At 48.7% G+C, this 26,810-nt stretch overlaps 1 protein-coding gene across 5 annotated transcripts in view; it reads left to right on the top strand.

The window, feature by feature from the left end:
• ROBO3 (roundabout guidance receptor 3) overlaps nucleotides 1–26,810 on the top strand; it is a 354,640-nt gene that overhangs the window by 305,663 nt on the left and 22,167 nt on the right. For all 5 annotated transcript variants that reach the window (XM_081171599.1, XM_081171598.1, XM_081171597.1 and 2 more), the window contains exons 9-11: nucleotides 3,720–3,925; nucleotides 18,474–18,555; nucleotides 21,437–21,605. In XM_081171599.1, coding sequence (XP_081027725.1) covers nucleotides 3,720–3,925; nucleotides 18,474–18,555; nucleotides 21,437–21,605 — 457 coding nt within the window. The remainder of the gene's footprint in view (nucleotides 1–3,719; nucleotides 3,926–18,473; nucleotides 18,556–21,436; nucleotides 21,606–26,810) is intronic.

The raw sequence follows: 26,810 nt of genomic DNA, 5'->3' as shown, positions 1-26,810 counted from the left end.
TCAGGATTCAAACCCACAGCCCTAGAGACACAGACACAGTGAGAGTGCAAAACCTAAATGAGCAGACCTTGCTTTCTAGGATGCTGCTACAGTGGAGATGCTTTGCTGCCAAAAGAAGTCCATAGCTGCACCAAAAAAATCATGCACCCACTGTTTCCTGGGGCTGCAATGGTACAAAAATGTGCTTACAAAGCACAGATCTCCATGGATCCTCAGGATTTTTGCATTGGGTCACCCCAAATTCACCATCAGATCACATAGCATGTCCATGGCTACAGCCTGCACCAAAAAAATCACGCATCCACTGTTGTGTGGGGCCGCAATGGCTCAAAAATGTTGTTACAAAGCAGGGATCCACATAGATTCTCAGGATCTTTGCATTGGGCTACCCCAAACTCACCGTCAAATCACATGTCTGTGGCCACAGCATGAACCACAAAAATCATACATCCACTGTTTCATTCAGAATATTTTTTTTCTTGTTTTCCTCCTCTAAAAACTAGGTGTGTCTTATGGTCAGGTGTGTCTTATGGAGCAAAAAAATGTGGTGATTTTCAGTGCTCATTCTTCAGTTGGTAAGGTTAAAGCTTAAGAAACGCTCTGATCCTCCACTGACGGGTGCAGTATATGAATAAAGATGACAGAAGCTTTAAGGCAAGTTTCGCTCTTTTGCTTGATCCGCTTTTAGGAAAGCACACCGCCTAATCAAGTAGCGAAGTATGTAAAGCATATTTACATAACTACAATCCAGAGCAAAATGAATTTCCTTTTTTACGCAAAAGGCACAATGCGATTCTTGCAAATTAGTGGAAACGTTTCCCAACATCTCTTCCTTTTTGTTCCCTAATTTTGTGTGCCGAGTCTTGTCAGGCAAATTCCTCTAGTGTAAACAACGCAGCAGGCAGAAGTATTTAATAACAGCCAAATTGATTTCTCATTACTAGGTTACTTCTTAGCGTTTTGTATCACTGCGCCGATACGGATTTCTCTTATTGTGTTAAATAATAGGCAAGTCCATAGGAAATGATTTATGGTCTTCCCCCATGTTAATTCCACATGGGCACCTTGTCTCTGAATAAGAAATCTCTTAACGTGTTTCCTCTCTCATAACAAGCAATTTCTGTGTAAAACGTAGCCTAGTAATGGCTTCACTTTGTTTGTGATGACAGATAGGCAGAAGAGAGATGGGAAAGGAAAGCAAGAATTATGCCTTTCAACGTGCAAGCAAAGACGAAGGCTGTTTTCCTGCAGAGTTAAGCCTCTGGAACTGTGTGTCGCTGTGGGTATTTGAGGAGGGGTCCACTGTTGATTCCCTCCCAGACATTTTTTTTGTAGTTCTGCAAATCTTGAGGTTCCCCCCAGCCTGCTAATACCTCCCTCTCATGCACGGATGAATCCATTTCAGCTACATAAGGAGTGGCACTCACAGTGTGAACATTGGAATTAGAGGGATTGACATAAGATGCTTGGAGCAAACACTGGGAAGGATGCTGCCTTCATGTTTGGCATGCAAGAATCCAGCTCCCCAACACTGTGGAAAACACAAGGCTGAACCAGCTAGACTTGCTGCCTTTTATTATTTCCTAGTCTGCTTTTGGGGAGAGGGAATCTTCTGTGTATTCCCTCTATTAGCTGTGAGAGGAAAGTTTGCACACATAATTTAGTAACTCGCCGATTTCTTTCCTGTGCCTTCAGAGCAGGCAGGTGATAGCTCAGATTAAAGGTTTGCATTGACACATTTACTGCTGCCTGTCATTCCCAGGCAGTACATCTCCAGGTAATCAATTAATACTTGCCTTTAATTGACTATTTAATTACGCGTTACTAAACAAGCTGATGGATATGAATCCCATCACCTGTAACTTTGGTGGCGGCAAAGGAGCAAATTGCAATCTGTCACATAAAAGGCGTATAAGATGCTGCAAAGATCACTTCCCTTCTGTGGTGGTGGGGGGCAGGGGAGAAGAACAGAAATACAGAAATGTCACAGCTCAGCGGAAATGAGACCAGCCCATCACATGAGAGGGAAAATGCTACAAGTGTTGGTCCTGTTTGGGAAATAATAGGAAGGTACACCACAGTATAATACAGGGGTTAAGTACTTAATTCGTTCTGCAGGTCCGTTCTTAACTTGAAACTGTTCTTAACCTGACGCACCACTTTAGCTAATGGGGCCTCCCGCTGCCGCCGCACGATTTCTGTTCTCATCCTGAAGCAAATTTCTTAACCCTTTATTTCTGGGTTAGCAGAGTCTGTAACCTGAAGCATATGTAACCCGAGGTACCACTGTACTATTGGTAGGGCCAACCAAGAGGAACAGCAAAGGCTGTGAAGCTGATCAGCAATCAAACAAATTCCCCCACTTTGTTTATTTACAGCAGGGGTCAGCAGACTTTTTCAGCAGGGGGCCAGTCCACTGTCCCTCAGACCTTGTGGGGGGCCAGACTATATGGGGGGGGGGGAATGAACGAATTCCTGTGCCCCAGAGATGCATTTTAAATAAAAGGACACATTCTACTCATGTAAAAATACCAGGCAGGGCCCACAAATAACCCAGAAATGCATTTTAAATAAAAGGACACATTCTACTCATGTAAAAACACGCTGATTCCCAGACCGTCCGTGGGCCGGATTTAGAAAGCGATTGGGCCGGATCAGGCCCCTGGGCCTTAGTTTGCCTACCCATGATTTACAGGCCTTTGTACCCTGCCTATTAGCCAAAAAGGCTGTCAGGGTGGCTTACGGAAGTTCAGTTCTAAGAGGGTTCTTTCCCTCAGGCTCAATCTGAAGCAAAAAAGTGTGGTTTTGTACGCAATGGAGAAGCATGGATTTTATCTGCACACAGATGATTTGCAGTTGATTTAATCTTCAATGACATGTTTGTATTCCCAACATGATGCAGTGGTTCATGCTGGGAAGTACCTTAGTTCAGTGGGAGAGCATCTCCTTTGCGTGCAAAAGATCCCAGGTTTAGTCCCCAAATAGGACTGGGAATGTCCCCAGACTGAAACCCTGGGAAGCCGCTTCAAGTCAGTAGATGATACTGAACTGGATGGACCAATGGTTAGGTCCAGTATAAAGCAGCTTCCTTTCTTCCTATGTTAGAGTGCCCAACTAGCACTGGGAAGAACTGGGTTCAAATTCCTCCTTGGCCATGAAATTTACTTGGTGACTTGTACCATTCTCAGGCTAACCTACTTTGCAGGGTTATTTTGATGACCAAGGGGGGCAAGATTAGGAACAGAAGAAGGTCCTTGCTGGATCAAACCCAAGCGCCTCCTTAGACCCTTTCCCCCACAGCAGCCAATCAGGTTTTTTTAGGAAGCCTACAAATGGTACTTGAGGACAGTAGTCCTGTTCCTTTGTGGATTGCTAGCAACTGGTATTCAGAGACATGTTGCCTTTATTGTATGTGTATTCATGTCATCCTGAGCATGGGATTCAAAATAATTAAGAATCACTATTTAATTAATAAAGAATAACAACCTAGGTAAGTACCTTAACACAGCATCCATGTGCAAGCTGCCAGGTTCAGAATTCTTGCCTTCGTGATCTTGCTGTCTTTCACCCTCTCATTTCCCTCTCCTCAAATCCTAAGGTAACTTCTATTAGAAATGTCTGCCTGCTGTAAACTTTTTCACCTGGGCTGCAGCTGAGATAAATGCATTAAATTTCATAGGTGCCCTGCTGTTTTTGTTTTGCCTTGCTTTGCCTAATAGTGACCTCGGACCGTATTCCGCCTATTATTCGCCGAGGACCAACCAATCGAACACTTGCCATAGACTCTACCGCACAGCTGCAGTGCCATGTGACTGGGAACCCCCTTCCCAGCATCCAGTGGTTGAAAGATGGACAGCGGATCGTGGGCAGCGACCCTAGAGTGAGCCTATTGGACAATGGAACTCTACAGATTATGAACCTACAGGTATGTTTCTTGCTTCTCTCCACCTTAGCAGCAGACACAAGTTTCTGTTTCTTGTAGCGGCAGAACTATTTTATTTTCATATCCCTGCCATGCTCATAAAATTGACAAATTGAAAAGAGTGCATCCATGTTCTTGGCATTTCTTATTGTTGGGCTTAAGAACATAAGAAAAGCCCTGCTGGATCTAGACCAGTGGTGGCCAAACTTGGCCCTCCAGCTGTTTTGGGACTACAATTTCCATCATCCCTGATGACTGGTCCTGTTAGCTAGGGATGATGGGAGTTGTAGTCCTACTGTAGGTAGGAGTAGAACCATGTAGAAAAGCACATAGCCTGGGAGGTGATATCAGTTGGTTCACAGGTACATATACTGGGATGACATCCGCTGATTGACAAGTGGTTGACTCTATCCCCATTTTCTGGCGCAGTTAGTTATCATTCCTCCCAGCAGATGCAGTTTGCATCTTTAAATACATAGGTGCATTTAGCATCACATCCAGTAATGCCCACAGGATGGTACATCAGTTGTATATGGCCTGCGTGGCAATATCTGTGACAGCAGGCGGATTCATGTGCCCATGATAAAATCAACACGAGTTCTCTCCCTCGTACCCAGTGGCCTTGAGTTCATTTGAACCAACCTTGTGAATGCTCTGATGTGTGTCCAGATCATGGCTTTCTACTTCACGGTGAATTCTGCCCCTCCGGCAAACAAGCATCCAGCAAGCGAATGAATTCCACAGTGTAGTTAGGGGATGAATTGCTTGCTTTCATAATCGTGGTAAATTGCTAAGTAATGAAATTACTTGATAAAAAAAGGGAAGCCTGTAATTGCCTGATTCAAAACTGTATAGGAATTGTACAACCCTCCTGAATGCTGGCTCAGAGAATGGACTCATAAGCTTCTGTGTGCTTATTAAGACATTAATGTTGTTAACAGGCAGTAAGCAATTGCTTTGTTTTACTGGCTAAAAAACAGCTGAATGCAATTTTCTTGCTCTTAACAAAGTGAATATCAATAAACAAAGAGCCAAGCCAGCCAAATCAGTCCCTTTGCGACACAGCTGAGTCTGAAAACACACTTTGCAGCAAATTCCATTATGGGGAAAGTTATACATAACTTGTCGCTGGGAGCTCGATCATAATTAACCCTCTTTAACTGAACCTCTCACAGCCACAATTCTCTTTAATTGTCAGCTCCTCTGCTGAAGACTCTTCCGTCTTCTTCCAAAGACTCAGAACTCTGTAAATGTCTCATTGTGGTGACATTTAAAAATAAACCGACCATTCCATTAGCGACGTTCAAGGTCACCTCGCAGAGTATTGCCAAGTATCTCCCAGACATAAGCTACACAGCATTTGTGGGGAGATTTCTCACATTCTGAGAACATTTGCGACGTGTGTGGTCTCCTATCCCCACCCAGAGTCAGGAAACTGGCGTGGTGGTGATAGCTGGGCTCAATGCAGCATGCTGGTTTTGATCTTCAAAGCCCTTCTTGGCCTTGGACCTTTGGTATTTGAAGGATGACTTCTTTCCATAGTTACCTACCTGAGCCATGGCACCTGCCCTCTCAAAGTTGATTCCCTACCACAAACCCCAGTTAAAATATCTAGAGAGCACCAGGTCAGGGAAGACGACTTGAGATTATGAACGGAGACCCTTCTCCAAGTGATGTATCCAACTGAGATACAGTGGAGAGAAAGGGTGTTTTCAGCAGTGCCTCTCTCTACAGCCTTACTTATTGCATCTATACCCCAGCTTTATCTCCAAGAAACTGAAGGTGACATACATGGTTCTCTCCTTGAGAGCCAGTGTGGTGTAGTGGTTAAGAGCGGTAGTCTCGTAATCTGGGGAACCGGGTTCGCGTCTCCGCTCCTCCACATGCAGCTGCTGGGTGACCTTGGGCTAGTCACACTTCTCTGAAGTCTCTCAGCCTCACTCACCTCACAGAGTGTTTGTTGTGGGGGAGGAAGGGAAAGGAGAATGTTAGCCGCTTTGAGACTCCTGAAGGGGAGTGAAAGGCGGGATATCAAATCCAAACTCTTCTTCTTCTTCTTCTTCTTCTTCTTCCTCATTTAATCCCCACAACAATCCAGTGAGGTTAGGCTGTGAGGCTGTGAGTGGCCCAAGGTCGCACAGTCAACTTCATGGCCAAGTGGGGATTTGAACCCTAGTCTCCCAGGTCCTACTCCTGCCTGCTAACTACTACACCACCACACTAACTCTCTTTTCTTTTGTGGAATGTGCTCCTCAGAGAGGTGTACCTGGCACCCTTTTTTTGTATTTTTAGCGCCAGGAAAATCCCTTTTGTATTTTGCCAGGTCTTTTCAGCTTGATGCTACGCTGCGCCTTTCAGCACAATTGTTCAGCTCCATGACTTTATTGTAACTGATCATCCCTGGAATCTTTTCATCTCTTGATCTCTCTTTTAAAGCGGTTTGTTTTGATTTTATGGTTCTTCTTTGATGCTGCTTCATTTGTCTCGTGGTCACTGCAGATTTTACTTTGCCTTGCTTTGTACACCTGTTATTTGGTGGCTGATGAATTGAATGGATGGATGTACATATACAGTAAGGAATTACTTAAGCCAGGGGTCAGCAACCCGCGGCTCCGGAGCCACATGTGGCTCTTTTACACCTTTGCCGCGGCTCCGGGGCAGATACTAGCAAGGGGAGGAGGTGCATTGTGCGCCCCGACACTCCCCACTGTGGCGGGCGCTGTACTGGCTGTGACGTCGCATGGGGGCAGTGCATGCATTAGTCACGCACCGTCCCAACGTCACCTTCCCACCCGCTGTCAGATCGGAGGGCTGCAGCGCACATGCTTTAAATATCGCAATGGTTTTGCGGCTCCCAGTTTTTTTTCCTTTGGAAACGGGTCCAAGTGACTCTTTTTGTCTTAAAGGTTGCAGACCCCTGACTTAAGCAATTGGATTTTGTTTTGTAAATGGCTTAAGTGCCACCTTGGTGTTAAACCTGGGAGAGGGCCTTTTTGGTGGCTGCTCCCAGACTTTGGAAGTCCTTTTGTAGAGAAGATAGGTTGGCTTACTTCTTGTTGTCCTTCCATCAGCAGGTAAAGACTTTCTTGTTCCAAGAGGCTTTTGGGAACTGATTGCTTTTAATGAAAGGGCTGGTACTGTGATGTTTTTATTGTAATGACCTTATGTGACATTATACATATCCTACTAAACATTCTACTAATGTTTAATTAACAATGTTTAATTGTTCCTAAATGATGGCTTTTTAATGTGTTCTTAGCTGTTTCTATTTTAGCTGTAAGCCATTTTGAGTCCCTGTCAGGCTAAAAGGTGGTATGTAAATAAACTAAATATAATATATATATATATATATATATATATATATATATATATATATATATATATATATATATATATATATATCTCACAGCAGCAGCAATACTTTCCTCCATATCGGTCTGCCCATGCACTGAAGATTGTTATCTGAAGCCCTCCTCCAGGTGCACCCAGTTAGGGCAGGCTTTAAGGGTTGGCATTGTGGGGCACCAGCCCAAGCCCATAGCCCTACAGGGGTCCTAATCCCACTCTCTGGAGACTCCTGCTGCGTAGCCTGTTGTGTTCATCTGCCATTGCCAAGCATGCAAGCAGTGACGAGAGTTAAGGAGATACAGCAGTATTCTCCACCTTCTTTGAGGTCTCCTTCTGGGCAGTTGCATAGATTGGGCCCAGAAGGAAAGGGTCAGCAAATGGACAGCTGTGCCTTGGAGAGGGTCCTACAGATAGCATCTTGACCCCCCCCCCGCCAAAAAAATATATAAACCCACCTGGAGCCACCATGGCCCTCACCAGCTGAAGCAAGGCAACCCAGCAAATAGCAGGATGTTCAACTATAGGTTGATAGGATGCTTTTTAGTTTTGCAAGGTGGGAATTGTGATACAGCAACAGCCCTCTGGAAACATCTGGAGCATCAGGCTCCAGAAGAGGAACATCCTAATGGTCACTAGGGCAAACTGTATCGTTCTGTGTCTCCAGTATTTACCTCTATGCGCAGAGGGACCTGTTGGGACACATCACATGCATTTTGATGCATTACAGTCATGCATAGTTTTACAGCTCCGATTCCCCACGGGTTCAACCAACACCACGTCGCCTGACATCTTCACATACTCTCCCCTGCTACAAGCTTATTTATGTATATTTACAATATAGCGGGGTGGGGGGTAGGGTAGGAGATGATGGGAAATGTGGTGCCTCTCATCCCAGTGGGAAATCCAAGTTGTAAACCATACTGCTGCAATAAATGAATTGGAATGTGCCTGAAGTAGCACCCCATAACAGTTGGATAACCAGGGAGAAAGGCATTTTGTGCAAACATGGAGCCCTCAGAAACCCCTCCTAGCGGTGCAGCAATAAAACTGCTAGCACATTTGCAGAGCTAAGCAGGGTCTGGTAGGGTTTCAAATTGGATGGGGAACCACATTGTTGAGATTCCTGCATTGCAGAGGCTTGGACTAGATCAGGCTTCCTTAATCTCGGCCCTCCAGATGTTTTGAGGCTACAATTCCAGCATCGCTGACCACTGGTCCTGCTAGCTAGGGATCATGGGAGTTGTAGGCCAAAAACATCTGGAGGGCCAAGGTTGAGGAAGCCTGAACTAGATTCTATTATTCTAAGGTAGGATTGGCCGAACATTTGCTTTCTCACCATTAAGATGTCCCTCCAGAGCTCAGTACTATTGATAAATTGGGACACGGGTGGCGCTGTGGTCTAAAACCACTGAGCCTCTTGGGCTTGCCAATCAGAAGGTCAGCAGTTCAAATCCCCACAACAGTGTGAGCTCCTGTTGCTCTGTCCCAGCTCCTGCCAACCTAGCAGTTCGAAAGCACACCAGTGCAAGTAGATAAATAGTTACCCCTGCGGCAGGAAGGTAAACGGCGTTTCCGTGTGCTCTGGTTTCCATCACGGTGTTCCATTGTGCCAGAAGTGGTTTAATCCTGCTGGCCACATGACCCAGAAAGCTGTCTCTGGACAAACGCCAGCTCCCTTGGCCTGAAAGTGCCACAACCCTTGGCTCCCTTGGCCTGAGCTCCACAACCCCATAGTCACCTTTGACTGGCCTTAACTGTCCAGTGGTCCTTTACCCTTTTACTTTTTTACTATAGATGAGGCAGTTAGGCAAGGTGCAAGTTGACCTTGATCTATTAGGATGCTTTGGGGTTGGGGGCCCATCAACAGCTAATTGCTGCAAATCTCCTATCCACAATGAGTTTTCGAAAGAGGCCACTATGAGAGTGAGGACTGGCCTGTAGCTCCTGATGGGGCAGGACCGAGCCGCTCTCCCATCACCACTATTGCTGCAATCTTCAGGGATGGGGTTGTGGCAGGGACTGTGAGGTTGGGACTGTGTGGATACACTGTTGGGAGCCTGGCCCTGTGCTCCTCTCCACTTGCCAACGGCCGTGTCAACCAGCCGGACTCCCCCCTGCGCGGGTGGGCAGGTGGCCCAGTGCTGCCCCTCTATGCTCCAGTGAGGGTGGAGTTGCTGTGGCAACAAGGGATGAGCCGGTGCAATCGCAGCCCAGCATGTGTGGGCCTGCCCTGGACAGCAGCAGCCCTTGCTACACCACTGCATTGGACACAGTCGTGCAGTTGACATCATTTCCGGTCTTGCCTTGTTCCGCTGTCAGTAAAGCCACATGGCTCGTTCTTGGGAGGCTGAACACCACAAAGGAAGGCAAACTCCTTTGTTATTCTTGTGCCCTTTGGGTAAAGGCTATAGCATCTGCTTTTCCTGCAGAAGGTCCCAGGTTCAATCCCTAGGTAGGACTGGGAGAGAGCCCTGCTGAAATCCTGGAGAGTTGCTTCCTTGGTGCATAATCTGAACATAGCTCTGGGCTGTGAGGAGGCTCCTGACTCCGAAAAGCTCAGGTGGAGCTTTTGGGGGCAGTCTATAGCTCTCTCCCCTCCACCAAACAATCCCAAGGTGGGTGTGTCCAACTTGCCCTTTTGCTGCACCGGAGTCAGATCAGGCGATGGGGTAACGTGGAGGTTATTCATGAATTACTTATCAAAACACAGAGCTCACGCTAAACATTTGTTTAAAAATTGATGCTGGCAGTCAGCGGGGAGTGAAATATTTCACGTTAGTTTTGTGCCTTCATTGTGTCAGAGTCAGAAGGTTAATGCATCTGCCGGGTCCCAGCGCGCCTAATAGCATCGTTTTATAGCAGTTGTGGCTCTTTGCCCAGGAAAAAATTAGAGCTGTCAGGTGGACTGGAGGACTAGCATGAGTTAATGGTCCCCCAGGACGGGCCGCCTCATCAGGCCACTCTGATTCATGGGGAAAAGTGGGGCAGCCATCCCCCAAGTTGCAGCTTCAGAGCCCACCTGGTGGGGACATTAAAGCGATCCCCTCTCTTCCCGCTCACTGCCCCATAGCAGTGGCAAGCTGCAAGCCATTCTCAACCTCCATTTCAGTGCCTTTGCTTTTGATTCTCCATGGGAGAACATGTGCTATGCGTGCAGAAGATTCTAGGATTGGTCCCTGGTACCAGCAATTCAAAAGATTAGGTAGCAAGAAATGGGGCAGGCCTCTGCCAGAGACCACGAAGATATACCTGCTGCCATTCAGAGTAGGTGATCCTGAGCTTGATAGAAAAATAGGCTGAGCTGCCATAAGGCAGGTCTCTATCTTATATTTGCGCTCATCCTCCATCAGTTCAGTGTTAGAAACTCAGATATATAAGCTAGGCGCCAAACAGCTCCTTAAACCAGGGTTACAGTCGCCAAAACGGAATGCTTCATCGCCATTTTGGGGCACGACAGTTCGAAAGTCGTGTTTTTCAATAAGTATTTTTGGTTCCTACAATTCATTCTGATTATGCAGATAAACTATAATGGACAAAATTCTACAGGATGTGTTGCTAGTGTGTGAAAACAGTCAAGATCTCAGAATCCCCAGGCATGCATCTCCAGATGGTGGAGACGTCAGATGCCATCCTGGCTCCTGGGCATCTTCACTTCGTCGCAAGTGGCCAATAGCCAGGTGCAAAATGTGCCTGGCAAATTTCAAACACTGCCTGATTGGTCAGCCCTGATTTGTAGTCTGTAATGATGTGGTGGTGGTGGTTGTTTTAAATCATTTGTTTTGTCGCTTTTTAATTTTATTATTGTTTTATTGTTCTGTGTTATGCACTGTATTGTGAGCTGCCCTGGGATCTCCATTTGCTGAAGGGCAGTTTAAAAGCTCAGTACATACATACATACATACATACCTGCATATATATGTGCATACATTTATTGGTATGTCACCTTCCCTCCAGCTGAGGCCGGTGTGCCTGCTGCAACCTCTCACAGGCAGTGACAGCCCAGCCACAGTTACTGAGGTCCTAACAGGACTGGATTTCTCCAAAGGAGCAATTCTCAGAAACATCAATTAGTTCAAAATCCTGTGGCGAGACTGCCAGCCCTGGTATGCAGGTGGCACTATGGTCTAAAGCACTGAGCCTCCTGGGCTTGCCGATCAGAAGGTTGGCGGTTCAAATCCCCACAGTGGGGTGAGCTCCCGTTGCTCTGTCCCAGCTCCTGCCAATCTAGCAGTTCAAAAGCACACCAGTGCAAGTAGATAAATAGGTACCGCTGTGGCGGGAAGGTAAACAGTGTTTCCGTGCGCTCTGGTTTCCGTCACAGTGTTCCATTGTGCCAGAAGCAGTTTAGACATGCTGGCCACATGACCCGGAAAGCTGCCTGTGGACAAACACCAGCTCCCTCAGCCTCAAAGCGAGATGAGCGCTGCAACCCCATAGTCATCTTTGACAGGACTTAACCGTCCAGGGCTCCTTTACCTTCTTTACCTTTTACATTCATCCATGATTCTGAAGCACCTCCACTGGTTGCCAGTCCATTTCCAATTAGAATCAACCTGAGGGTGCCTGAGGGATCGCCTCCTCCCAGATGTGAAGGGCCGCAGCTCAGTGGCAAAGCATTTACTTTGTGCACAAAAGGTCCCGGGCTCAATTCCTAGCAGCTCCAAGTAGGGCTGAGAAAGGTCTTCGCCTGAAAGCCTGCCAGTCATTGTAGACAATACTGAGCTATATGGACCAAGTCTCACCCAGTAGAAGGGAGCTTCTTATATTCCTATTTACCCATGTGCTAAGATGAGGCAAGGTTTACCTTGCCTGGGCTGGTTCACTCCCTTCATGGGCAGACACGTTTTCCGGCATCTGCACATGCGCAGACGTGATTTCCGGTGCCACGGAAGTACTCATGCCATACCACACCAGTTTAGCGCAGCACGTGGGGACTTTCCAAGAGGGTGGCTCGGTTCGGGGGCAGCTCGTGGGCTAGTTAAATGACCCCTGTGGGCTGCTTGTGGCCCATGGGCCTTAGGTTGCCAACCCCTGCATTAGAGAATCTTCTCCAAGTTCTCCTCACCTCTGAGGTTAGGTGAGTGGCTCTTAGTGAGATTGCCTTTTGGCCATGGGGCTCTGTCTGTGGCAGAGTTGGGCAACATGTGGCCCACAGATGTTGTTGAACCCCGATTCCCATCAGTCCCAGACCCAGCTTCCACACTACTAATCTGGAGTATGCTCTCCCTATTCCTTCTCTCCTTTCAGCAATAGGCAAAGACCTTTTTAGGTGAGGACTGCAGGGCCTGCTCCCTTCCAGGGCCTTTTCCAACTGGCCCAGGGGGCATGGCCCAGGCCCTTTCTCCCGGCTATAAAGGGACTCCTGCTGCAGGGAAGCCTCGGACCATCGGCTGGTGAGGACTGCAGGGCCTGCTCCCTTCCAGGGCCTTTTCCAACTGGCCCAGGGGGCGTGGCCCAGGCCCGTTCTCCCGGCTATAAAGGGACTCCTGCTGCAGGGAAGCCTCGGACCATCGGCTGGGTGAGGACTGCAGGGCCTGCTCCCTTCCAGGGCCTTTTCCAACTGGCCCAGGGGGCATGGCCCAGGCCCTTTCTCCCGGCTATAAAGGGACTCCTGCTGCAGGGAAGCCTCGGACCATCGGCTGGTGAGGACTGCAGGGCCTGCTCCCTTCCAGGGCCTTTTCCAACTGGCCCAGGGGGCGTGGCCCAGGCCCTTTCTCCCGGCTATAAAGGGACTCCTGCTGCAGGGAAGCCTCGGACCATCGGCTGGGTGAGGACTGCAGGGCCTGCTCCCTTCCAGGGCCTTTTCCAACTGGCCCAGGGGGCGTGGCCCAGGCCCTTTCTCCCGGCTATAAAGGGACTCCTGCTGCAGGGAAGCCTCGGACCATCGGCTGGGTGAGGACTGCAGGGCCTGCTCCCTTCCAGGGCCTTTTCCAACTGGCCCAGGGGGCGTGGCCCAGGCCCTTTCTCCCGGCTATAAAGGGACTCCTGCTGCAGGGAAGCCTCGGACCATCGGCTGGGTGAGGACTGCAGGGCCTGCTCCCTTCCAGGCCCTTTTCCAACTGGCCCAGGGGGCGTGGCCCAGGCCCTTTCTCCCGGCTATAAAGGGACTCCTGCTGCAGGGAAGCCTCGGACCATCGGCTGGTGAGGACTGCAGGGCCTGCTCCCTTCCAGGGCCTTTTCCAACTGGCCCAGGGGGCGTGGCCCAGGCCCTTTCTCCCGGCTATAAAGGGACTCCTGCTGCAGGGAAGCCTCGGACCATCGGCTGGGTGAGGACTGCAGGGCCTGCTCCCTTCCAGGGCCTTTTCCAACTGGCCCAGGGGGCGTGGCCCAGGCCCTTTCTCCCAGCTATAAAGGGACTTCTGCTGCAGGGAAGCCTCGGACCATCGGCTGGTGAGGACTGCAGGGCCTGCTCCCTTCCAGGGCCTTTTCCAACTGGCCCAGGGGGCGTGGCCCAGGCCCTTATTTGGAACAAACTTTTGGGGAAGCTGGGAAGTGCTCTGCAATTGCTTCCCTGTTCCAATGTGTTTTAAAATGTCCTCAAGCAGTCGGTGGCAATTTAAATTTGTATTTCTTTTTTTCCTTTTTTCTCTTGCTGGGGGTGGGTGGGTGTAATGGATATTTGGTTGGGGATTAATTTTAGTGTAATTGTTCTGTTTTTGTTTTCTGTTGTTTTATTGGTTCTGTATAGTTTGTGTTTTGTTTTTAAGGGGCGGGATCAGGGCTGCCTGGGAGTGAGGCCCCAGCCAACACGATGGCTGGGACAAGTTCCACAGGGGGGGAAGCACTGGGACATCCGATCTCGGTGATCATGGGCAGGAGGCGGAGTTACGCTAAGACCAGACCATGTCATTACCGAGGAGGCAGGTTTAGTCGTTGTTTGAAGACTATCCCTGCCTCCGGGTCTGGCCTTGACCAGATGGATACTGGAATCAACAGGGGAAACCCACATAACCTGAAGGTGTTGCTGTGTAATGCCAGGTCAATGGTGAATAAAACCACTGCCATCCACGACCTGATTGTGGATGGAGGATTTGACCTGGCTTGTGTGACAGAGACCTGGTTGAATGAGACAGATGGGCCCGTCCTTGCTGCCGCTTGCCCACCAGGTTTCTCTTACGCACAGCAACCCAGGTCATGTGGGCGGGGAGGGGGGGTTGCAGTGATTTTTAGGAAGTCATTAGTCTGCACCAGGCGTCCTATTGGGAAGACCCAGTTCTCTGAGTGCATGTTCTGGAAGTTGGGCAATAGGGGCAGTACAGGATTCCTTTTGGTGTACCGACCTCCCCGCTGCACCAAGGATTCCCTGCCCGAGCTGCTTCAGGTCGTGGCGGATGTTCTCCTGGAGACACCTAGCCTGGTCGTCCTAGGGGATTTTAACATCCACGCCGACACGACCTTACAAGGGGCCGCTCGGGACTTCGTGGAAAGCATGGCCTCCATGGGGCTGTCCCTGAATAAGTTGGGCCCAACTCATAGTCATGGACATGCCTTAGACCTGGTATTCACCTCTAGCGACGTGGGTGATCTGACACTAAGTAAAAATGAAACCAAAGAAGTGCCATGGTCAGATCACTTCCTGGTGCAACTGGACTTCTCCGCGACCCTTCCCCTCTGCAGGGAGGTGGGACCAATTCGGATGGTCCGCCCCCGCCACTTAATGGATCCAAATGGTTTCCAGAGAGTGGTAGGGGATGCTTTATCCCATGTTGATGGCCTTTCAGCTGATTCCCTGGTGGCCCGCTGGAATGCGGAGTTAACCAGGGCTATCGACTGTCTGGCTCCGAAGCGCCCTCTCCGATTGCATGGAGCCCGGACAGCCCCGTGGTTTTCTTCGGAGCTGAGGGCGATGAAACAATCGCTGAGACGGCTAGAGCGTCGGTGGCAGAAAACTCACTCCGAATCTGACCGGACACAGGTTAGAGCTCAACGTCGAGCCTACCAAGTGGCGATAGCGACGGCGAAGAAGACTTTCTTCACCGCCTCTATTGCATCTGCAGAAAATAGTAGCAGGAGACTCTTTCAGGTGGTCCGTAATTTAACGGAACCACCTTTACCATCGGGGCCTTGTAAAGACCCCAAGATCTCCTGCAACGATTTTGCAAAGTTTTTTGCAGATAAAATCACTCATATTCGGAAGGAGCTAGACACCACCGTGGGAGCAGGGCTGGGGCGGGAGAGTGCTAGAGCCCTGTCTGGTCAAGTTGCATGGAATCAATTTCAATCCGTTACCCCCGAGGATGTGGACAGGCTGCTTGGACGAGTGAAACCAACCACCTGTCTCCTTGATCCTTGCCCATCCTGGCTTATAAAAGCTAGCCGGGAAGGGCTGGGCGATGGGCTCTGCGGGGTGGTGAATGCTTCCCTCTGTGAGGGAACATTCCCAGATCCGCTGAAAGAGGCGGTCATTAAACCGCTTCTTAAAAAACCATCTTTAGACCCGGCCAGTATGGCCAACTATCGCCCAGTCTCAAATCTTCCATTCTTGGGCAAGGTGATTGAGCGTGTGGTTGCTGAACAACTCCAGGCACGCCTGGAGGATGCGGACCATTTGGATCCCTTCCAATCAGGGTTCAGGCCTCATCATGGGACTGAAACTGCCTTGGTCGCACTGGTTGATGATCTCCGGCGAGCTAGGGACAAAGGTGAGAGTTGTTTCCTAGTTCTGCTGGATCTCTCAGCGGCCTTTGATACAATCGACCATAACATCCTTCTGGACCGTCTAGAGGGGTTGGGAGCTGGGGGCACTGTTATACAGTGGTTTCGCTCCTTTCTCCTGGGCCGTGTTCAGAAAGTGGTGGTGGGGGATGAGTGTTCAGACCCTTGGGCCCTCACTTGTGGGGTGCCTCAGGGTTCCGTCCTCTCCCCCATGCTTTTTAACATCTATATGAAGCCGCTGGGAGAGATCATCAGGGGGTTTGGACTGGGTGTCCATCAATATGCAGATGATACCCAGCTCTACCTTTCTTTCAAATCAGAACCAGTGAAGGCAGTGAAGGTCCTGTGTGAGTGCCTGGAGGCGGTTGGAGGATGGATGGCGGCTAATGGATTGAAGTTGAATCCTGACAAGACAGAAGTACTGTTTTGGGGGGACAGGGGGCGGGCAGGTGTGGAGGATTCCCTGGTCCTGAATGGGGTAACTGTGCCCCTGAAGGACCAGGTGCGCAGCCTGGGAGTCATTTTGGACTCACAGCTGTCCATGGAGGCACAGGTCAATTCTGTATCCAGGGCAGCTGTCTACCAACTCCACCTGGTACACAGGCTGAGACCCTACCTGCCCGCTGACTGTCTGGCCAGAGTGGTGCATGCTCTAGTTATCTCCCGCTTGGACTACTGCAATGCGCTCTACGTGGGGCTACCTTTGAAGGTGACTCGGAAACTACAGCTAATCCAGAATGCGGCAGCTAGACTGGTGACTGGGGGCGGCCGCCGAGACCACATAACACCGGTCTTGAAAGACCTACATTGGCTCCCAGTACGTTTCCGAGCACAATTCAAAGTGTTGGTGTTGACCTTTAAAGCCCTAAACGGCTTCGGCCCAGTATACCTGAAGGAGCGTCTCCACCCCCATCGTTCTGCCCGGACACTGAGGTCCAGCGCCGAGGGCCTTCTGGCGGTTCCCTCATTGCGAGAAGCGAAGCTACAGGGAACCAGGCAGAGGGCCTTTTCGGTGGTGGCGCCTGCCCTGTGGAATGACCTCCCATCGGATGTCAAGGTGATGGACAACTACCTGACATTCAGAAAACATCTTAAGGCGGCCCTATTCAGGGAAGCTTTTAATGTATGATATTTTAGTGTTTTTTGGTTTCTGTGGAAGCCGCCCAGAGTGGCTGGGGAGGCCCAGCCAGATGGGCGGGGTACAAATAATAAATTATTATTATTATTATTATTATTAATTTTCCCAGGCCTTTTAAAATGTCATCCTGAACTTCTTCATTTTTTAAGTGCCGTTGTGTTTTTTCACCTGCTGCATTTTATTAGCTCTCCCTTTTTAATGTATTTTTTTATTCTCATTGTTTGAATTGGGTGGTGGTTTTTTTCTATCTTAAATGTTAGCTGCCCTGGAAATATTCATATCGGCAGGATACCCACTTTAAAATAATAAATAAAGCAGCCTTTATCATTAACCGTCTATGTGGGAGGGAGGGATTATGAAAGATAACTACTATATGGCAGGTAGTTTTATTATCCCCATATTAAAGATTAGAGGGGTGAGGCCAGGGCAGCTCAGTGAATTTGCACCGGAGGAGCAATTAAAAACGGAGGACGTTCCAGCTCTTGGACCTTCATGCACAGCCATACTTGGAATGCTGTGTGCAGCTCTGATTACCAGACCTCAGAAGGGGAATTGTAGAGCTGAGAAAAGTGCAGAAAGGGGAAAGGCACATACATAAGTTATAGTATTCACAACCAAAATATGTGGGGGTGGCTTAAAAGCGAAGCAGGTAGACAAATCCGTGGAGGTTATGACTCCTTGTTATGATGGCTATATACAGTGCTATTTTTCTAGAAAAAGGTGCTGGAACTCAGCATGACAGTAGTGGAAAGTGGCATGAAGATGAACATGATCACTGGGGTTTGTCGTATTGCAGTCTCCTTCCATTAAGTTCACACATCCTACTTCTCTTAGTGTTATGTACTGAGTTGAATAGGATCCAAAATGCAGCAGTCTGATTGGTCCTAGAACAATAGGATCCAAAATGCAGCAATCTGATTGGTCCTAGAACAATAGGATTCAGAATGCAGCAGTCTGATTGGTCCTAGAACAATGCAGCAGTATGATTGGTCTGCAGGAGCCACCCAATCCAGCTCCAGATGGAAGTGAATCCACAACCTGATTGGCCTACAGGAGAATTCCGGAATTAGCCAATCACATGCAGCCCATTGTGTAAATAATGTATATAAAGCAGATACTTTGGGGGAACATTCATTCCTCCTCACCACTATGAGCTGAATAAAGAGCATGAAATCCACTCTCGACTCCGAGTACATTTCACCTAGTACTCTGAGAAAATGCATAGGACTTCTTCTTAGGATGAAATGTGGATTCCCCTACCCCATGTCCCAATACACAAACACGGAAGGAGATCTATACAGCATCTACTGCGTGCATACCAGATGGTGAAACGCTCCCAAAGCATGAGCGGTGGCTGCGGTGAGTTGTCAGTGGAAATGAATAACATCCTCCCTTTTCTGCATGTTCCAGGTTTCAGACTCGGGGTTGTACGTTTGCATCGCTACCAGTTCAACCGGCGAGACAAGATGGAGTGGGTTTCTGGCAGTGCAAGGTCAGTGATGTTGAGGGAAGGGCAGGAAGTGGACTCAAAGGCATGAGGTTTACGTTATTGGACCTCTTCAGACATCCTCTAAATGCATTAACTGGGCACTCGGGGAGAGGCAGTGAAGATGATATGAAAATGATATATAGGTGGTACATGACCCCAGTCAAGCTTGCAAAAATCTATCATTTGCCCGATAACAAATGTTGGAAATGTAAAGAAACGGAAGGTACATTCTTTCACCTTTGGTGGACGTGCCCAAAGATTAAGGCTTTCTGGGAAATGATATATAATGAACTGAAAAAGGTATTTAAATATACCTTCCTGAAGAAACCAGAGGCCTTTCTCCTGGGTATGGTCGGCCAATTGGTGCCAAAGAAAGACAGAACATTCTTTATGTATGCCACAACAGCAGCAAGAATACTCATTGCAAAGTATTGGAAGACACAAGATTTACCCACTCTGGAAGAATGGCAGATGAAGGTGATCGACTACATGGAATTGGCGGAAATGACTGGCAGAATCCGAGACCAGGGAGAAGAGTTGGTGAAAGAAGACTGGAAGAAATTTAAAGACTATTTACAGAAATATTGTAAAATTAATGAATGTTAGAAGGATGTTGGATAGAAACTAAGTGGTTTCCAGCTGTAATGCTTTAGGAGAGACGGAAAAAAAAGGTTTACAAATGGGTAAAAGCTTAATGGTAAGGATTTGCTGAACTAACAAATTGAAGTGGAATACAAAGAAGGGAGGTATGAGGAGGTCTGGGGAAATAAGCGTAAGGAAGATATGCCATGGAAAATTATTTGTTTTTTAACTGTTTTTATGTTGTATTTTGTATTTTGCTTCTTTTTATTTTTTATTTTCACTGTTATACTTTAAAAACTTTAATAAATATCTTTAGGGGGGAAAAAAGAGAGGCAGTAAAGATGAGCATGCATTGGTATCCATGTGATGGGGGGGGCAGTGTCAAGGGGACAGTTGCCTCCCCACAGAAGAACCACAACCTCCAGTTTCCCAACTTTTATTTTAAAATAAGGAGTAAGCTTTTAGCACTTATAGAACCTGAGATATGAGGCAAAAGGTACAGACAATTTTTATTAATAGTTTGAGAAAATAGCCTCTTTCCAACTTTCAGTGTTTTACTTTGCTCCTCCCCTTGGAAAAGTTGCTACAGGCACCTATGATGTACCCATCGTTGTTCCCATTGCCCTCCGTGACTTGGAGGACAACTGTTAGAAGCAGGGACCCTCTGTCTATTTCCCCAAGTCCGTGGGGCTGGACCTTGGAACTGTGATGAGAGCAACTCAGACTGGAAACCTATGTAAGAGCTGGAGGCTCCACCCCTTTCTGGCTGTCAGTCAGGCCCTGATTCTGCACATGGTTTCCCCCTCCTCCCGAGTAGCTTCACATGCAGCTTGCTGGGCAGTGCCTGGTTTCCATCGCCTCTCATCCTGTGGCTCTGGGGGAGATGTGGGGACATGTTGGAGAGCCAGCCCAGAGACCCAGCTGCTGGGGTGGCATCTCCAAGCCCTGGGACAGGAGATCTCTGGTTCATGGTCTTTGCAGGCCTGAATCCTGACACTCTCCTGAACTTGCAGAGTGTGCATCTCAGAGCCCTGGAAAGCCAGGGTTCTGAAATGCATGAAGAGCTTCCACAAGCCCAGGATGGTCTTCACACAGCCACCCTCCAACTCAGGAAGGGCGACAAGAGTTCCCTTCCAGGCCTGCTGTGATCCTGATAATCCCACCATCAGTTAATGTTATTTGCATTTTTTGAAAAATAGACTTCACATTGAGTACACAGATGCATTTAACATTGCATCTAGTTTTGGCCCATAGCTATGTCAAGCTTTGAATTGTGTTTCTTCTGCAGTAGAAAGGGGTCAACTTCAGAGCATGCTTCACTATTCAGTATAAAATGCATTTTCTTTTAACCCTGGTTGGCTGTGTACCCACCACTTGCTACACTCCATGCGAGGATGAGTGGATTAATTTTTTTGGCCCAGGCAGCTGTTGTGGGGTTTGGACTCACAAAGCCACAGTCATCTCTCCAGATTTGCAATTGTAGGCTCACATGTGTCCCTGGAGCAGAGGACTTTGCCTGCCTCCTAGCACAGAAGCCCTGTCTGCATTCGCCTGTGGGAACAGCTCATTTAAAAACCAATAAACTGCCCTCTGATTTTAAGCCCAGCAAGCACATTCCTGCCTTGGAGAGCCATGCCAGGCTGTTAAATGTAAAACCACCTCAAGGAATAAATGTTGATGTGGAGATGTGATGATGAGCCAGGTTTCTCAGACCTCACAGAAGGTTTTTTAGGGGGTGGTGGTTTCCCTTGCATGCAAGGAGAGCTTCCATTTCTCCAAGGTTGGTTTTGGAAAACAAACACCCCAGTAAGAAAGCAAAGTCTCAATCCAACTACAAGCCCCCGGCACCCAGTAATTTGGGAGCTGCTGCTCATTTACAGATGTGCTGGTATAATAAAATATAGCCGTTCTTGAAGCGGCTGATTCTGCCTCCTAAATCAAGAGAAGGTTCTTTTCCCCAGGAAAGGTAGGGGCATGGACATTCCCTCGCCTTGCCCACAGCAGGTGGTTGTCTTGGCTTTACACAGGGGTTGCCGAAAAACCACATCAGTGCATTATCAGGTCCTGTTAAGAACGCAGATAGTTTATATCTTAATTGTTCTGAGCATGCATTCTTGTTTGTCAAGGTAAAACACATTGATAGACCACAGGTTTTCTGGCTGACAACTATGCAAGCAAGCTGTGCAGGGCTGAATTCAGCTTGCCCCTTATATAAAGGCCCTGCGCAGTTGACCAGATCCCTGATCCTCCTTTTAGGGATCTCTGCCATTCTCATTCTCTTCTTCCACATTTGCTTCTGCAGAGAACGGGGCTGACCTCCAGACTCAGCTTCCGGAGCCAAGCCTTCTCCCAGGTCCACCCTCTGCACCTCTGGTCACGGACGTCACCAAAAACAGTGTCGCTTTGATCTGGAAGCCAAACCCTGTGAGTGGGGGAGCCGCTGTCAGTTCATACATAATCGAAGCATTCAGGTAACTCACGTTGTTACTCAAAAGTCATCCCACCTACCTGCCCTTACCCGCAGTGTCTTTGGGCGCAAAATGGAGAGACAGTTTGAGGGTGGTAGAAAATGAACAGCTTATTACAGGGTTGGGGAGACATTTTCACCCTGAGGGCTGCATTCCCTCATTCCCAACCCTCTGAGGGCCAGCAGTAAAGGTAAAGGGACCCCTGACCATTAGGTCCAGTCGTGGCCGACTCTGGGGTTGCGGCGCTCATCTCGCTTTATTGGCCAAGGGAGCCGGCGTACGGCTTCCGGGTCATGTGGCCAGCATGACTAAGCTGCTTCTGGCAAACCAGAGCAGCGCACGGAAACGCTGTTTACCTTCCCGCCGGAGCGATACCTATTTATCTACTTGCACTTTGACGTGCTTTCAAACTGCTAGGTTGGCAGGAGCAGGGACCGAGCAATGGGAGCTCACCCCGTTGTGGGGATTTGAACCGCCAACCTTCTGATCGGCAAGTCCTAGGCTCTGTGGTTTAACCCACAGCGCCACCTGCGTCCCTGAGGGCCAGCAGTAGGTGGGGCCAAAGAGGTGGGAGAAGGGAAAGCAAGGCCACATTCTCTCTCTCTCTCTCTCTCTCTCTCTCTCTCTCTCTCTCTCTCTCACACACACACACACACACACACACATAATCATGTAAGCACATGGAGAGCTCCTCAAATGACTCATTTATTGGGTCTCATCCTGATTGCTTGCACAACATGCGCATAAAAGGTCAGACTGCATCCTGTCTTTATGGAGCATGCAGATCAGCTATTGGGTAGGTGGTTGTCTTCTTGCCCCTTCCCTGTTCTTCAGATTATCCGAGGAGCAGGGAGGGGAAGAATTTCACCTCCATCATAATGCTGAGCTGGACCCCCATGGCCGGCCCCACATTGCAATGGGTATGAAAACTGCACTTTCCCACTCTTCAGGTCATTCCCCTCCCCAGCCAGGCATGTAGTGTAAGAAGCCAGCAATTCCAACCTGCCTTTGTGCAAGCAGAAATGTTTCCATTTTTCTGCAGTTCAGCTTCTGCTAAATATTAAATTATTTGTCTTGTTGCCCTCTGTTCAATGTAATAAAATTATGTATGTAAATTAAATGTAACTAATGGTGTCATTATTGCCACACCATTCATTTCAATGTGAAGGAAACACACTGTAATTTCAGTTTGGGGGGTGGGAGGATCTGTCATCAACAACAGCGAATACTTATTGATTATGGACATGTAAGGAATATCCAGCATTGACAATTTCCTCTTCATTTTCTGTTTTCTCCGACATCTCTAATCCTGGTTTAGTTGATGGGCAGATCAATTCAATGCATTCTGTTGGTCTGGTAGCCACTGCCACTAGCATAACATGAGTATAACGTAGCCAGAATCCTTGACACCTCCAGTCGGCAAAAACAGAGCATAATGTTTGTGTTGTAAATGTGGGATTAAAAAAGGAAGACCCTACCTTGCTTGCTGCTTGCCCTGCTGTCAGGTTGTGCAAAAATTGGAATTCTCATTGCGGATGTCCAGGTCAAGCCAACAACTCTCATTTACAATACATAGTGTGTAACCCCCGCTGTGGCTTTTGCTGCATTTCCTTTCCCAATCATAGCTCCTAAACAATCTCTCTCTCTCAAAATGTCACTCTGGGACTCTCCTGCTGAGGCCAGTTGTGTTGCACAAAATGCAGGAAGTGGCTCCACTGCCTGTGTGATCCTGACATCGCTGCAGAAGCCACCCTAAATAAATGTGCATGCATCCGGATGATCTGAATTAGGGTTGCTTGTGCAATAATGTGTTCCTCTCTACAAAGGTAGGAGTCCCATCTGTTTTGCTTCTGGCTGAACCCACCATTGTCATGTGGTCCCCCAGAAGGCTTCACAGAAAGTATTATGGCCCTTAGACTGGGGAAAAAACCTCACCACCTCTGCCTTAATAGCTAACAGTAGCTTAAAGATAAAGGTAAAGGGACCCCTGACCGTTAGGTCCAGTTGCAGACGACTGTAGGGTTGTGGTGCTCCTCTCACTTTACTGGCCGAGGGAGCTGGCATACAGCTTCTGGGTCATGTGGCCAGCATGACTAAGCCGCTTCTGGTGAACCAGAGCAGCGCACAGAAATGCCGTTTACCTTCCCGCTGGAGCAGTATCTATTTACTGGCACTTTGACATGCTTTTGAACTGCTAGGTTGGCAGGAGCAGGGACCGAGCAATGGGAGTTCACCCCGTTGTGGGGATTCGAACCGCCGACCTTCTGATCAGCAAGCCCTTAGAATCCTGCAGTTGCTGCAGGTCACGTGATCGAGCTGCCTTGGAGAATTGGAAATGCCTGCCTCAGGCACACAGAGCTAGGGCCCCACGGCCCAGTCCAATTTGCTCAGGTAACAGCTCCCCTGAATCCCATCTGCACATCCAAGGTGTGAATCAGAGCTTTGGAGTGCATTGAGATTCTGCAACCCTCTTGCAAAACCAGAGGCTTTTCACTCACCTCTTTCCTCCTGGGACAAGTGCTCCTATAAACAGTAATGGAGTTGTTTTCTTTATTGGGTGGAGTTTCCAGTTCCCTAGAGAAAGACGCTGACCCATAAACGACCCAGGGAGAGCAGGGCAGGTAGCCCTTTTCTGTTCTCAGAGTCCAGCAATTTCCGGATCTGGCTAGGGTAAGGAAGGGCCTTGCAGTCGTAAAGGACCAAATCTCCTGCCCCTGATTCATCAGCTCAACCAAGTCTGTCTTGAGCTGGGTTTTTAGAGGTCAGGGGAGCAGATCTGCACAGCTGCGAAAATGCTTCGCTGTCTGCGTGTTCCTGGGCAGTAGGGTCACCGCTGCCGAATCCGCATTCAGCTTCTGTTTGTCATCCCCCTCCCCTGCAGCACGCCAGCAAAAGACCCCATACTCAAATTCTTCCTCCCTGCAGCTGAGTTGCTAAGGTGCCACATGACGGAGACCAAACTATTCCCCCCACCCACCCAGCCACATGGCTTGTGGCCTCTACCTTGGAGCCATCTGCTCTGGAGCTGGAGGAGATTTGCAGGGAGCGCAGGTGGCCGAGAGATGTCAGTTTGCAGTAGGAAATTCTGCAAACATGGAGGCAGCTGGGCTGCACAGTAAATCACCAGACGGGCTGATTGCAAGTGTGCGCTTGTGCCCGCGGATGTGCGTGCAGAGGCATGGAGATGCTGAGTTAGGGAGCAGCAGCGCATCTTCAACATGGACTTGCATCTGTGTCCTCAGGCTCACAAATCAGACTGTACACATGAGTTGTGCCCCAGGGGAAGAGGCCCATCGAAATGGGGGTGGGGAAGAGGTTCAGTCAGACCCACAACTGATTGAGGGGTCAAGGAAGACATCGGCTCAGGTCTGGTCAGCTGAAAGTATGCGTTATTTTCAGGTCTGCAGCTTCTCCTGGTCTGCCCTGCAGAGGACCTTAAGGTCCATGAATAATCATAGTTTAGAGATCCTGGGCCCTAAGGAAGTCAGATTATCCTCCACCAGGGCCAGGGCCTTCTCAGTGATGGCTCCGACCTGGTGGAATGCTCTGTCCCATGAGACCAGGGCCCTGCATGATATAACTTCCTTCCGCAGGGCCTGTAAGACAGAGCTATTCCACTTGGCTTTCAATTTGAACTTAGCCTGATCTTTTATTCCCCTTCCTTTCCTCCACCTCCCCTTTTTATGAAAATTACCCGCTCTGGGATCCCACAGCTAATTTTCCCCTGGTCTCCTCGCTGGCCCAAATAGGACTAATTTAGCCCGCTAGCCCTGGTGATCACCTAATGTTTATTGGATGGATTTCCCCCCTAAATTGATTTTTGAATTCTGAATTTATTGTTATTCACGTTTTATACGGTATTTTATGCTGTTTTTTTGTTGTTGTTGCATCAATTAAGTGTTTTAAATTTGTTGTTAGCTGCCCCGAGCCCATTTTTCTGAACCAGGAAGGGCGGGGTATAAACAAATAAAAATTTATTCTCAGGCCTGCTTGCACCCATGCCCCAGATTACTTTCAAGAGTAAGTACCATCCTCCTCTCCTAGGGTGCCTGACTTTCATGCGGCTGGCTTTGGCAGGCTCAAGTCTAGGGCTCATATGTCTCCCTGAGGAGAAAGGGGGCAGTGGGGACCTGGAATGCAGCTGTCCCTCTTTGACACCAGTCAGTGAAGTTTAGGCAGAGAGTCTGGAGATGGCAGGGAAGTAAGGGTGAGCTACCCTGCCTTGTGTGAAGGCCCAGGCTTCCACTGTCCCACTTTCCTCTCTTGGGGACTTTTAATAACCTCCCAGTTTCCACATCCTTCATTCAGGCCGAGGTCCTGCAGAATGAATGTGCGAGCCCCAACCCATCTCCCTGCTCAGTGCTGGAACATCTGCTGTGCATGCAGATGTTCCCAAGTTCAATCCCCAGCGCCTCCAGGAAGGGCTGCGAATGAGTCTCTGCCTGGAACTCTGGAGAGCTGCTGCCAGCCAGTGTAGGCAGTACTGAGCAAGATAGACCAATAGCCTGACTCTGTATATGGCAGCTTCCTCTGCTCTTTCTAGCCCAGGTGGATCCTCCAGGTGGTGTCCAGATTACTGCCTGCTCAGGAGCTATTGCCTGGTTAGTGCTTGGCAGCGAGGATCAGGGCCTACTTAAAGGGCAAGGTGCTGGCAAGCATGTCTCAAGTCTATGCAAAGACTTGGATATTTCTGTAGAACAGGGGTGGCCACCCATATTTTGCCCTGAGGGACATATTCACCCTTTGCTAACCCTTGGGGGAGGGGCGCATGCCAGCAACAGATGTGGTCAAAAGTGACTGTGACCACAAAATGTGCATAGCTCTCTCTCTCCCAGCTGAACCAGGTAGATCAGCTGAGGTCAGTGGGTGTTATTGCTCCATCTGCTCATCAAATGATTGATCTGAAAAGCAGGAATGGGGGGAAATTGCATCCCCATCAGGATTGGGCAGATAATAACCAGCGATGGTTTATCATCATCACCACCACCTCATTCATTCATTCATCTCCTGCCCAATTTGGTGGAATGGAGTGTTGGACAGAAATACCTGTACTGGCTTGGGCAACTACATCAGGAAGCTGGGGTGCATGTCAATCATCTCTGCAAACATATAATTGCATTAGTGTGTCTCGGTCCCTTGCCGGACGCAGACCTTAGCCTTGCAATGAGGGCACATTGCTATTCCTATTGCGCTCTCTCTCTCTCTCTC

The sequence above is a fragment of the Podarcis bocagei genome (assembly GCF_964188305.1).
Source record: "Podarcis bocagei genome assembly, chromosome: 15".
Taxonomy (NCBI): Eukaryota; Metazoa; Chordata; class Lepidosauria; order Squamata; family Lacertidae; genus Podarcis; species Podarcis bocagei.
This window is presented reverse-complemented; position numbering and strand designations above follow the sequence as displayed.